The sequence below is a fragment of the Oryx dammah genome, unplaced genomic scaffold (assembly GCF_014754425.2).
Source record: "Oryx dammah isolate SB20612 unplaced genomic scaffold, SCBI_Odam_1.1 HiC_scaffold_2, whole genome shotgun sequence".
NCBI classification, from domain to species: domain Eukaryota; kingdom Metazoa; phylum Chordata; class Mammalia; order Artiodactyla; family Bovidae; genus Oryx; species Oryx dammah.
Genome location: NW_024070186.1, coordinates 64,459,813 through 64,474,471, shown reverse-complemented (window position 1 = coordinate 64,474,471; position 14,659 = coordinate 64,459,813). Strand labels below are relative to the sequence as shown.

The 14,659-nt window shown below is 36.6% G+C and overlaps 1 protein-coding gene across 2 annotated transcripts in view; it reads right to left on the bottom strand.

Moving 5' to 3' along the window:
* Positions 1-14,659, bottom strand: part of NAALADL2 (N-acetylated alpha-linked acidic dipeptidase like 2) — a 1,592,461-nt gene that overhangs the window by 1,142,245 nt on the left and 435,557 nt on the right. The window contains exon 1 of one of the 2 annotated variants that reach the window (XM_040249084.1): positions 2,725-5,170. The exons of the other annotated variant lie outside the window; for it this stretch is intronic. Coding sequence (XP_040105018.1) covers positions 2,725-2,767 — 43 coding nt within the window. The 5' untranslated portion in view covers positions 2,768-5,170. Of the gene's footprint in view, positions 1-2,724; positions 5,171-14,659 lie in introns of those variants that run through there. 2 annotated transcript variants of the gene reach the window in all.

Genomic DNA, 14,659 nt, shown 5'->3' with positions numbered 1-14,659 from the left:
AACATACAAAACACCCGCATATAGTCATTTCTGTTAGAGCATACTTATTCGTGAGTAGAGCTGATTAGAAGCAGTATTATTTTAGAGAACTTCAGAATCTTTATAAATGCTATTAAGTAAAAGAAAAATTAAACAACATTTCAAAATGCATTTTTCATTTACCTTGGTAATTTTAAAACTCAGGCTCAGATATAAGACTGATTATGGGGCAGGAGGAGAAGGGGATGACAGAGGATGAGATGGCTGGATGGCATCACCGACTCGATGGACATGAGTTTGGGTGAACTCCGGGAGTTGGTGATGGACAGGGAGGCTTGGCCGTGCTGCGATTCATGGGGTCGCAAAGAGTCGGACACGACTGAGCGACTGAACTGAACTGATTGCACAGAAAATAGAATACTATTAGAGCAATCCATAAATGAAGACTCCTGTATATATCTTGGTTTGTTTTACAAGATATTAGACAACCTTAGCAAAATATCTTACCTTCACACATACAAATAAAGGTAAAAATTCTTCCTACTGTGTTTTCCTTTATAATTAAAACAAGATCCAGAAGTAATTTCAAACTAACTGAAACATCTTGTTTCTCATTAATTCTCACTGATCAATAGGTTCACTGAATAATCTTAAGGCAAGTATGTCTGGAATGGAAGCATTTCAACACTCCAAGAAGAGAAATCTGAACTATTTGTAGACCTACCAAGGATGCATTTCAACTCAGATAAGATCAGAAGGGAACACATTCCTTATTGAAAAGTTTAAGCAGAGTGCACAAAGGAAAATACCCCAGGATAGAATTGATCTCACAAGTATTCCCCAGCTACAGAAGCTTTATGAATCAAGGCACACTGTTTTCTAACTCAAACCATGACATTCAAATTATTTACCATAGCTCTTATTTTAAATTTTATGCATGCTTTTCTGATTTGTGCTAATAATTGATTTTGAAAATAATTGGAAAAATCAATATATAGGAGGAAGAGAAATTCACCCTTCTCAAATGGAATGTATTACCAAACTCATAACAGATATAAAAGGGTCAGGGAAAAAGAGGCAAAAAAACGCCACAAAACAATAGACAATCTATGCACATTCTGGGACTCTAAAATAAGCAAATATTATCCTGATCCTGACATAAAGAGGGATGATGAGGGGACAGGAGAGCTGCCAGGGTACTCCTCAGCTTATTTCAATCCTGAACACAGACACAGATGATGTACAAGACAGGCTAAGATGGGCTATTCTGGGGGTTCCCAAACAGTCATACACATTTGATACAAAATTATTATTATATGAACAACTCTAACAACCTACATGCTTCCTATATACTTTCCCATAGAAAAACATTACATGAGAAAGTATATAGGAAGCATGTAGGTTGTTAAAGTTGTTCATATAATAATATGTTAAGGCATATCTTATAATCACATACATTTTATCCATAAAACACAAATTATTTCATAGAGTTATACTGAATGATTCTTTTACTTTGCTGCTTTTCTTCAATAGAATAGAAAGCACTAAATAACTTTTAAAATTACTCTACATTAAAGGTATTTTTTAATAGCATTTTACACAGTGTTTCAATTTTTTTTTTTTTAGGAAATACGCAGAAATAGAAATACAATTCTGGGATTTTTAAGCAAAGTAAGTAGAGAAAGGATTAATGAAAATACAGAAAAAAAACAGATATTCTGGAAGATTATTTAACTCTATAAAAACAGGTGATACATGTTTATGACCAAGCATGTCTACGATGGCCTTGTTATCCTCAGATGTGTTACATTTCACAGACGTAGTTATGTTTTTGGTTACATACACTTAAAGGAAAATTTTGGTTACATACACTTAAAGGAAAACAGTGGTTTGAGTATTCTCTTGTTGGTAAGCTTCACAAGAACATATTTAAAGAAATAAAAATGTCATCAACAAGATTTCTTTAAAAAGACCTTGATCAAAATGTCACTAGTAAAGGCGGTAAATAATTAACAACAAGAGAGTAGACTACTAGAAATCATGGCAACAAATATGCCTTCTGCCCTTTTTTTAAAAAAAGAAACTTTCTCACTCAAAAAAGTAGAAAGTGTGAGGCAACTTGTATTTGTTTCTATCAACAAGCCTAGCCACAGTAGCCTGGTCAGGCCAATGTCAATAAAGCCAGCTCATTTAAAGGACAAAGGTATCTGATAAAGTAAGACCTCTAAAACCAACCACTCTCCCCAACCAGACACTGCCCTCTGAGACTTGTTTTCTACCTTAAAAAAGTGGTAATATTAAGTACAAGGACACTTGGCTGGTAAACCCCAGAGATGGTAAAATTTGATTACAAATAAAAATCTCACAGGCAAGGACAAAAATCAATATTCTGTCAATATTGGGAAAAGTTTCACATGACAAAGGACTGGAAGTAGGTTGTACCATTTCTCCAACATTACAGCTCAAGTAAGATAAGGTTTTCCCTACTCCACCAAATTTGTGTTTCTGTGTAGGTTGAGTAGTTGAGAAAAACGGACGAGACAGCTGCTTCTTCAGAAACAATCCCCACTTCTTTCCCCACCCTCAAAGCACACCTTGAAACGCAGCAGGAGTGCACGCACGAACACCACACACACACGCACACACACGCGCACACACACACACACACACACACACACACACACTCTGTAATCAACACCACTTACACATCTGATTGCAACCATTTCAGAGGCTCTTGGCACTTACCTTGCAAAGCAGTATTAGGTAAACTTGCTTCATTCTCTCCCATTTTACTACTTCTGTTTAAAGGGGGCCAAGCAGTTTCAGCTGTGTCAGTTACCCTGCAAGCCTGGTGACCTTCTGACTTTCCCCTGTAGTAATGTAACAGTATACTACCTGCTTTCTTCTGTGAATAATTACCATTCTGCTTCCTGAGTTACCTGGGCTTGCAAGACCTGTTTTACTGTGAAGTGAGATCATATCCTTTGATCCAATGGACTGCTATTAGTGTGCGCTTCACAAAACATGGCTTTGTTTCAATTTTGGTGTTAACTTTTAATTCCCTACTTTTGCTTTAGTCCAGAAACATCAATACTTCCTGCCAAAAGAGTGTCTGTACTACCACCATGGCATGGAGCAGAGCCAGAGTTTTGTTTGTTTGTTAGTGTTCCCAATCTGTTTATCTTATAGAAATAAAGTAAAATTTAAAGTGAATTTTGCAATGTCCATTAAAAAAATATGGGAAAATAAGGAACACCATGGGAATTAGTTACCTGTAGGCTTTGGAGTACCTCTAGTTCTAGCTGTGCAACTATAAACGAGGAATATCGCTTCCTTGAGACTCAGTTTCCTCAGCTGTAAAATGGGGAAAATGCAAAATATCAATTTCAGGAGATAATTATACAACTGAAAGCAGTAATGTATGACTGTGCTAAACATTGCAAATGGTGGATAATAAACACAACAAGCAACCTTCTTCCTCCTCCTTCCTCTCCTCTTCTTCCTTTTCCTCCTACACCCTCTTCCTTCCTCCCCTTCACCCTTCTCTTGTCCCCCTCCTTCTGAACGGAAAGAATGCAGAACCACAGCTCTGACGTCACGTGTTCTGACATCAGCTGTTACTCATTAACTGAGAAACCTTAAAGAAATGAGTCCATCCAATCTTACAGTGCCTCAAGGTCCTCACTGGTAAAAGAAGGATACTGATATTTACACTGCCTTTTCAACAAAAACATAGTATTAGGTTCAACTGTTTGCCTCAAACAGAATACCCATCCCTAGCAAAGATGAGCAACACACTGGAGATTTATCTTTATTTGTTTACAAGAGAGGAAGTAGATGACAAAAATAAGTCAATTTATTTAATCTCTGTCTCCCATAAGACATCAGATTTAAAAACAATCTGTATTTCCTTCCTTTAGAATTCCTTGACTTTTCATCTTGGTCAGATTAGTTTAAAAAAAAATCTCAGGCTCAAACATCTCCTAGTTTTTTTAATTTTCAATGTAAAAATAATCTATCCATCATGTTTGCCAGCTTAGTAATGAAAACTGATTATATAAATTATATAAAAAACAGAAATGGTAAACAAGTAGAATAGTTATTCTCAAAAGTTTCAGAATAAAAACAAACATCACACACACCCAAATCCTCATCACAGTTAGTTCTTTCCTTCATTAAATACCTCTCCAGGTCTCAGTTTCTCCATCTGTAAAATGAGCTGACCATTTACTATCTAAGGCCCATTTTATCAACATGTCATAAACATCTGATTTAAAATCCAGGTTGTGGTTTGTTCTAAAATAAAACAGTCCTTTGCCTAGTACAATTGCATAGTGTAACACACACACCAAGCTCATACTTCACCAAAAGTGACCTGAAATTGAATGTTTGACAATAAAACACTATAATCATCACATTCTGACTTCCCCATAAGAAGAGAAATACATATATCAATCCTCATTCATTATGACAAAAGTGGAATGTATTAACATACCTGCCCCAGGCACTTAAAATTAGTCAACAACAGGTATAAAGTACCGATTATCTACCAGCTGAATTATGGCATGAGGGAAGTTGTTATGAAAGTAGAACAGAGAAGTCTTATTTTTGAGCAGAGGTAAAACATAAAAATAAACAGAAACCTCCAAAGCTTTTGTAGCTGTACAGAAAGTAACACAAATATACATCCAGTTACACTGAAACAGTTTCAATACTAATAAAGGGCCCTGAGTACACCCAGTGTCTCTCTCTCTCCTGGGCTTCCTCTGCCTAGAAAAATTCTGCCTTCATCATCTCTTCTTTGCCTAACTAATCCACATGCAGGAATTCTTCTTCAACCCAATTCTGGTTGAGGTCTCTTCTGTGTGCTTCCAGATCCCCCTTAACAGCTCCAAACTTTTCGTTCCACCATGGCTCTTAGCACATTGTATTGTATGTACAGCTTAATTATTTCTGTCCTTAAAAGGTGTTATGTCAGAGAGCCTTTCTGTGTTCCTCACTACATTCCTAGCACCTATCACAGTTCCTAACACATTCTATGGCTTCAACAAGTATTGTAAAAATGAACAAATTACTATCATCAAAAAGGGTGAAATAAAGGACCTTAAAGAAAAGGAGGATATAGATTAGCTAAGAAGATAATGGAAAATATTTAAGAGGGGAAAATGACAAATTAAATTTCAAAAATGAAAAGAGATGAGAGGAGAGATTAGGTAGGTTTGTCTTCAAGAGCAACTAGAAGGATAAAAGAGATGAGGACACAGGAAAATTTCTGAAAAAAACAAAGAATCAAAGATAAAAGAAGTAAATGAAAGAGGAAAAAAGTGCACGCATTAGTTTAAAACACACTCGTATGCGTCAAAAACAAAAGGCATGACTGACGTTAAAATAGCTGCACTGAATGGTGAGAAAGAAACTAATATAATTATTAAAACTATCAAAATTTTCAGAATCTTTGACAGAAAGTTACTGGCATGAATGTGTCCTCTATATCAGGGGTCGCCAGTCCCTAACTACTGGGCCGCACAGCAGGAGGTGGGTGGTGATGACAAACAAAACTTCATCTGTCTTTACAAGTGCTCACATTCCCCCTCCCCATTCATGGAAGAATTGTCTTAACAAAATGAGTCCCTGGTGTCAAAAATGTTGGGGACCACTGCTCTATATGTATAGAAACTTTGCTATAAAAACTACTGTGTATATTTTTAAATACAACTTAGGTGACATAATAAAAAACTAACACTTCCAACCATGTCATTTATCTGTATGTCCAGCACTGTATTCTAAAATGTCCCAAGAGAGAGTGAGCGAAAGAAAATGTTATGCTATTCTCTGTCACTCATTTTGAAGGTTCTACCTGGAACTACAGATTTGGAAGAAACCAATGTTACAGGTTAAATTTTTTGTGTGTAGTTACTGAAGTGATTATTTAGTCCTGAATTTCCAGGGACGATATATATGAAGATTTGAAATTATGAAGAAGTTATTCAAAGTTATAAATGTTGGCATTATATGCTATGGAATGTGGAACTGTGTATGTAAAGTATTGCAATACCTGGAATAATTACACAGAGCTGTTACTTATTTTCTCAGTAAATTGTATAACACAAGTAGAACAACAACTTGGTCAAAGGCATAGGTATCCATGTAGAGCAAAAGCTAGAGAGAAAAGGATTAGAACCTCTCAAAATTGCAATCCTGCAATCTATCATAGGAAGGAAATTTCAGGCTTAGCAACCAGGGTGGATTTTTGAGATTATAGTTCCAAGAACTAGTTAGATGTGCTTGCAAGGTATAAGAATATGTTCCCCTCAAATATGCTCTCTAAAATATGGATTATTTTGAACAAAAGACACCTGAGAATGAGCAGACTCAAGAAAAGCTCTTTACTTCCCCCTTACTCTCTAAAAATAAGAGTATACATTCCCCCGTTTTGTAAGGGAAACTTACATTTATACAGGAAAATTTTCATTTATAAAAGTGTCTTCCTACCAGGAAGAAAACCAGCGGAGACAACTCTTATCACCAGAGAAACTCATCTGCATAAAATACAGCCCTTATATATCACATATTGCTGGTTGGTTGCAGCCAAGAATTCCTGGGGTGATTCTGATCCTCATATTTTTGAGTTCTAGGAGCAAGATAGCTAGGTAAGCAGAGGGAGGGGGTGGGGAAGAGTACATTCTTTAGGAGAACAATGGGTAATGATAAAGAAGGTTTTCTAATGTTTGGGTGCGCTGGTCTAACATATTTTACCCCATCTTTTCTGGATTTGGGTATTACCATCCACCCAGTTGCCCTAGATGAAAGTTTAGGATTTATCCTTACTACTTACCTCTCGCGTTCCCCAAATAGTCACTAAGTTCTATCAATAACATCGAAATCCACCTCCTTAACTTTCTATTTCCTCTAAGTGAAGCCATTGCCATGTCTTGCCAAGATAGGAACTCCCTACAAATGAATTCTTCCTCTCCGCTCATCCACCCTTTCTACATCCGCCACAATCGTCCTGAAACATAGCCATCCCACTTCCCTGCTCACATATGTCCACTGCCCCTTGTCATGCGTGCGTGCTTAGTCACTTAGTCCTGTCCAAGTCTGCGGCCCTTTGAACTGTAGTCCACCAGGCTCCTCTGTCCATGAGATTCTTTTTCAGGCAAGAATACTAGAGTGGGTTGCCATTTCCTCCTTCAGAGGATCTTCCTGACCCAGGAATTGAACCTGTGTCTCCTGTATCTCCTACATCGCAGGCAGATTCTCTACCTGCTAAGCCATTGCTGCTGCTGCTACTGCTGCTAAGTCCCTTCAGTCGTGTCCGACTCTGTGCAACCCCATAGACAGCAGCCCACCAGGCTCCTCCATCCCTGGGATTCTCCAGGCAAGAGTACTGGAGTCAGTTGCCATTTCCTTCTCCAATGCATGAAAATGAAAAGTAAAAGTGGAGTCGCTCAGTTGTGTCCGACTCCTAGTGACTCCATGGACTGCAGCCCACCAGGCTCCTCTGTCCATGGGATTTTCCAGGCAAGAGTACTGGAGTAGGTTGCTATTTCCTTCTGCAGCTAAACCATTGGAGGAGCCCAATCAATAATGTCACTCCTTTATCATCATAATTTTTCATCCTCATATTCCTAACCCTCTAGTAACATGCAATTAATTTAAATCAGGCTTCTCAGATATCCCCAAATATACTTGAAACTGTGATTCTAAATAGTTGAATACATAAGATATACATATGTGCCTCTCTATATATATGACATAAAATAATGTTGGTCAAGAAAATTAAGGCCTATTCAGTGCTTTGTATTAGGATTGACTGGTGGATAAAAGTGTTCTTATAATATTACTATAACTAAATGTTTATTTTTCTATCATCTTATTTCATACAATTGCATACAGACTCTTAAGAGAATTAATATTGTTTGAGAACAAAGAAAGTAACTATCTCCTTCAGTAGTAAGAAGCATCCATTAACAAGGAAACAAGATAAGCTATAATTAATAGCAAGGATAATATTATCATTTTAATGATCTTTCCACTACAGTGTTATTAAACAAAGAAACCAAGGAACTATATAAATTATATGCTAATACACACATACACACAACAGGTTGCTTAACAGCTACTTATGGTTTATAAGTTGCTTCACATAATTAAGACATACAATGACTCATATAAAAATAACAGACATATGAAGATGCCAAGCTGAAGTCAGGTAGGAGTGATATTACAAAGCAGTCTAATTTGCTGCTGGGAACAACGCTATTTCAGACTGTGGAAGAGCTAGTAACAAAATACTAAATATAAGCTTATAATCACAGTGTACCATGATTTATGTACTTTTTATGAGGATCCCATGAAATCCTGGCTTAAATACGAGAAAGTTTTTAAATTATATACCCTTGTTAGCACACTCTCCGTCATCCATGAGATTCTACATATAGTAGGAAGATTAGCTGTGACAGCCATCTAAGTATCATCTAAAAAGGGGAAAACATTTAAGAAAAGTTTAACTGTATATTTAATATTATTATCATGGGATTAAAAATGAAGGGTATACCCACAAACACACATTTAACTAATCTACATATTATAACCTATTATTCCACCATCTCTGGCAAAATTCTCTCAAGAGGAACCTAAAGAAAAGCATTAAAGCAAAAGAATATGCATGCTAACTGTCTGATACTGCATAGAACAGTTAATTAATTAATTTGAGAATTTTAGGGCATGTTAAAAATCTATAATAAAGCTAGAAAAAACATCTATAGCTAAAACCCTTGGTGTAAATAGAAGCACCAAGGTGACAGAATGATTTATCTCTGTCATCTTTTTAAAATGTAATGAAAATGCTTAAATAGTAGCTTTAGTTTGGACATAATATTATTTCCTCAAAATGCACTGCAATGACCAGTCCTGAAAACAGAAGCTTCATCTCCATGACAAAGAGAAACGTAAAACAGCTCCAATAATATTAAAAAGTACAGCCCATTTATGCTGAGGTAAAAATAACTTCCAGTTTTCAGCCTCTTCACTCTAACCTCAAAAAAAGAAGGAGAAAAAAAAAAAGAGCAATTAATGCCAACTGTGCTGTGTGTGTGTGTGTGTGTTAGTTGCTCAGTCGTGTCTGACTCTTTATGGCTCCATGGACTGTAGCCCACGAGGCTCCTCTGTCCAAGGGTTTCCCAGGCAAGAATACTGGAGTGGATTGCCATTCCCTTCTCCAGAGGTCTTCCAGACACAGGGACTGAACCCGGGATTCACTGTGTTGCAGGCAGATTCTAAACGGTGCTACAGGAACTTGGCAAATACTAAATAAATGAAAAAACAAAAAAGTAACAGTTGTTCAGGGGGAAACAACTTTCTGTTCCAGGGTGACTCTGAGGTAAAATGTGAGGTTTCTTAGTCTTTAGAAACATTCCATTCCTCTCAGTATCTTAAAATATTAATAGTAGATGAGCATGTCCAAAATAAACAGTAACTATAAAAATCACCTATCAAAATTAACACTAAGTGCCTTGGTTTCAAATTATGAAATATCAACAAAAGCAGTAGTCAACAAGAACAAATTAATTATGAGGGATCAAAGAATAGCTTATCTCTTTTCTTTTTTATCTCTTCTTTTTCTTATTCTATTTATATATTTACTGAATAAAGTCAAAGTGGCATAACAAGTTTCCTAGAAAAACAATTCCAGAAGAACTACTTTTGTTCAACATCACAATGGGCCACTCACTACTTCTACAGGGAATGTTTTCTTTCTGAAAGCTCCTTTTCTACTTTCAGGCTGACTGCCTGCCAGCTAGCATTGTTAGAGAAAAGGAGGAGATGAAGGATTAAAGTCTCTAACCTCCATCTACCCCCCCAGTAGCTAGTACTTAAAATAGACTTTCCCTGAAGTGAATGATTGCTGTCTTTCCTGTGGTGACCAGATTTCCAAAATGAGAAAAAAACAAACAAACAAACAAAAAAACAGAAAAAATGAGGAGAGATAAACATATATTCTCTGGACAGATTTTTTTTTCCAGAATAATAGATTAAACAGGAAAAACTCCATTAAAAAAAAATCCTAGGATGATGATGAAAATGTGGTGTTTGATCACCTTGGGCAACAAGGAATTAACAACATGTGAGCAATTTTAAGAATGAATAAACATAAAAATAGAGATACAAATGCAAAAGGTAGCTTTAAATAATTATCTCATCATGTTCCTCCCACCTCTTCGAAAAACTTTCAGTTCAGTTCAGTTCAGTCTCTCAGTCCTGTCCGACTCTTTGCGACCCCATGAATCGCAGCACGCCAGGCCTCCCTGTCCATCACCAACTCCCGGAGTTCACTCAGACTCACATCCATCGAGTCAGTGATGCCATGCAGCCATTTCATCCTCGGTCGTCCCTTTCTCCTCCTGCCTCCAATCCCTCCCAGCATCAGAGTCTTTTCCAATGAGTCAACTCTTCACATGAGGTGGACAAAGTACTGAAGATTCAGCTTTAGTATCATTCCTTCCAAAGAAATCCCAGGGTTGATCTCCTTCAGAATGGACTGGTTGGATCTCCTTGCAGTCCAAGGGACTCTCAAGAGTCTTCTCCAACACCACGGTTCAAAAGCATCAATTCTCCAGCACTCAGCTTTCTTCATAGTCCAACTCTCACATCCATACATGACCACAGGAAAATAGACGGACCTTTGTTGGCAAAGTAATGTCTCTGCTTTTGAATATGCTATCTAGGTTGGTTGTAACTTTTCTTCCAAGGAGCAAGTGCCTTTTAATTTCATGGCTGTAGTCACCATCTGCAGTGATTTTGGAGCCCCCAAAAATAAAGTCTGACACTGTTTCTACTGTTTCCCCATCTATTTCCCATGAAGTGATGGGACCAGATGCCATGATCTTCGTTTGCTGAATGTTGAGCTTTAAGCCAACTTTTTTACTCTCCTCTTTCACTTTCATCAAGAGGCTTTTTAGCTCCTCTTCACTTTCTGCCATAAGGGTGGTGTCATCTGCATATTTGAGGTGATTGATATTTCTCCCGGCAATCTTGATTCCAGCTTGGGCGTCTTCCAGCCCAGCGTTTCTCATGATGTACTCTGCATAGTACAGGGTGACAATATACAGTCTTGATGTACTCCTTTTCCTATTTGGAACCAGTCTGTTGTTCCATGGCCAGTTCTAACTGTTGCTTCCTGACCTGCATACAGGTTTCTCAAGAGGAAGGTCAGGTGATCTGGTATTCCCATCTCTTAAAGAATTTTCCACAATTTATTGTGATCCACACAGTCAAAGGCTTTGGCATAGTTAATAAAGCAGAAATAGATGTTTTTCTGGAACTCGCTTGCTTTTGCCATGATCCAGCGGATGTTAGCAATTTGATCTCTGTTTCCTCTGCCCTTTCTAAAACCAGCTTGAACATCTGTAAGTTCATGGTTCACATATTGCTAAACCCTGGCTTGGAGAATTTTGAGCATTACTTTACTAGCATGTGAGATGAGTGCAATTGTGCTGTAGTTTGAGCACTCTTTGGCATTGCCCCTCTTTGGGACTGGAATGAAAACTGACCTTTTCCAGTCCTGTGGCCACTGCTGAGTTTTCCAAATTTGCTGACATATTGAGTGCAGCACTTTCACAGCATCATCTTTCAGGATTTGAAAGAGCTCAACTGGAATTCCATCACCTCCACTAGCTTTGTTCGTAGTGATGCTTTCTAAGGCCCACTTGACTTCACATTCCAGGATGTCTGGCTCTAGATGAGTGATCACACCATCGTGATTATATGGGTTAAGATCTTTTTTGTATAATTCTTCCATGTATTCTTGCTGCCTCTTCTTACTATCTTCTGCTTCTGTTAGGTCCATACCATTTTTGTCCTTTATTGAGCCCATCTTTGCATGAAATGTTCCCTTGGTATCTCTAATTTTCTTGAAGAGATCTCTAGTCTTTCCCATTCTGTTCTTTTCCTCTATTTCTTTGCACTGATCACTGAGGAAGGCTTTCTTATCCTTTCTTGCTATTCTTTGGAACTCTGCATTCAGATGCTATATCTTTCCTTTTCTCCTTTGCTTTTTGCTTCTCTTCTTTTCACAGCTATTTATAAGGCCTCCCCAGACAGCCATTTTGCTTTTTTGCATTTCTTTTCCATGGGGATGGTCTTGATCCCTGTCTCCTATACAATTTCATGAACCTCAGTCCATAGTTCATCAGGCACTCTATCTATCAGATCTAGTCCCTTGAATCTATTAAAAACTTTAGGCCTTCTTTATTCTATCAACTAATTTTTATTTCCTCAGTTTTTAAAAAAATACGCAGGGTAAATATGGCCTTGTCTTCCAACTCTCTAGGCACACATCTAGTGCACTTAGTTGATGTTTTTAAACCTGCCTCAGGCTTCCCAAGTGTCCCTAGTAGTAAAGAACCCGCCTTCCAACACTGGAGAAATAAGACACAGGTTCTATCCTGAGGTTGGAAAGATCCCCTGAAGGAGGAAAAGGGCAACCCACTCCAGTATTCTTGCCTGGGACATCCCATGGACAAAGGAGCCTGGCGGGCAACAGTCCATGGGGTCACAAAGAGTCAGACATGACTGAAGCAACTTAGCACACACTCAGACCTGCCAGATTTATAAGGATTTAATGCTTGATGATTGTTTAATTGAAAACATAACACAATTATATTTCATCTTTCTCCAAAAACTTTAGAAGTAATAAAAAATAAAATAAAATAGAATTAATAAAGAGCATAAAGGAGATAATTAATTCACAGTGTTTCTAGTGTTATTGCTGCCCTCTGAAGAGGCCAGAATATGCCAGGTTCCAATATGTCACTTTAGCATAAGGATTGCTTTCAGTTGAAGGCAATCAACTCTTTGCCTTCTCCTTTTCTTTTTAAAATCAGGACTTAAAAGTGTCTCCCTCTCCCTTACCAGGAAGAGAAAAGAGAACTACTCTGGAGACAACTCTGGGCACCAGAGCAGACTTTATATTGTTTTTCTCTATCTTTGACAGTTTTCTATTCTTTGGAGTTCTATTCATATCTAGATTATTTAGTCCTTTAGTTAATTTGGATTTTAAAAATCTACAACACTGATTTTTTTTTTTTTTTTTTTTACAACTTGATTACACCTCACAGTTTTATCTGGTAAACAGAAGGTAGTACACCCCCAGGGCATGAGGGTGGGCCAACCACAAAGGAGAATCCTACACCACTCATTTTAGTTGCCTTTTTTTTTTTTTTAAACAGAGCACTAAAGCCATAAATTTCCTTCTAACTGCTGATGTACCTGTATCCTACAGGTTATGACAAGTTTATGTCTTCAATAGAATTTAGTTTAACATATGTTCTAATTTCCCTAGTAATTTATTATTCAACTCAGGCTTATTTAGAAGTATATTAATTTGAAGATTTTCGTGGTATCTTTCTGTTATTAATTTCTACTTAACACCACTGATAAAGAATATACTCTGTAATTTCAATTTTTAAAATTGAGATGTGTTTTGTGGTCCTGCACTAGGTCTATCTTGGAGAATGTTCTGTGTGCATTGAAAAAGAATATGTAATTTTATTCTTGATTGCAATGTTCTAAATATTTTATCTATTTTTAGTATCAATCACTGAGAGAGAGGTGTTAGTATTGTATCGTCAAGTAGAGTTATGGATTATTTTTTTCTTTTTAGTTCTACAAGTGTTAATTTATGTGTCTTAAAGCTTTATTATTAGCTGAAAACACATTAAAGATTTTTATACCCTCTGGTAAATTGACTTTGTCATTATAAAATGGCCTTTTTAAATAAATTTCTGGTTCTAAATTCTACTTTGTCTGATATTTATTATTTTCATAGTGTGCCCTCTTCTATTTTTTAATATGCTTTTTATCTTTAAAGTGAAATCTTTCTCAAATAGTATAAAGTGGGAATGCCTTTTTTTTGACAATCCAGATTAATAGTCATTTCCTTCTAATTGTAGTATTATGTTCCACGAATGTAATTATCAATATAGTTGTATTTAATTCTACCATTTTGCTATTTGTTTTCAATTAGTTGCATTTGTCTTTTATTCTTTCTCATTGAGTATATATGTCTTAGGACCCAAATTCAGCTGTACTATTTGCCTATTAGCAATTTTCTTTTCTTCTGTATCTTAATTTCTTGATCTTGCTCTCTCCTTTCTGACTCTCTCATTGCTTGAGGTTTTACAATATTCAACTTAAAATTATTGCCAGATACCTAAAAATAGTATATAATTTCACAAATAAGAGATTGATACCAATATACTACCATTTCCCCCTCCTGTCCTTTGTGATTACAATATCATACACTTTTCACTACATTTGTTATAAACCCTCTCAAAAAACATTGTAACTGTCTTTGTTTTAGCTAGTCCATTATTCTTTAAATATATTAAAAGTGAGGGAAAATATTTACTTATATTTACCTACATATTTACCAATTTTATGCTCTTTGTGTAAATTCTAGTTCCATTTTCTTCCTGAAAAATTCCCTTAAACCTTTCTTTTATTTCTTGTATGCTGATGATGAGTTCTCTCAGTTTTTGTCTGCCTGAAAAAGTGTTTACTTAGCACTTATTCTTCAAAAGTATTTTTTCTGTACATTGAATTTCTAGATTAATATGTCTCTTTTTCTTTCAGCATGCTAAAGGTGTTTTCTGTTCCCATCAGGTTTAGATAGTTTTTG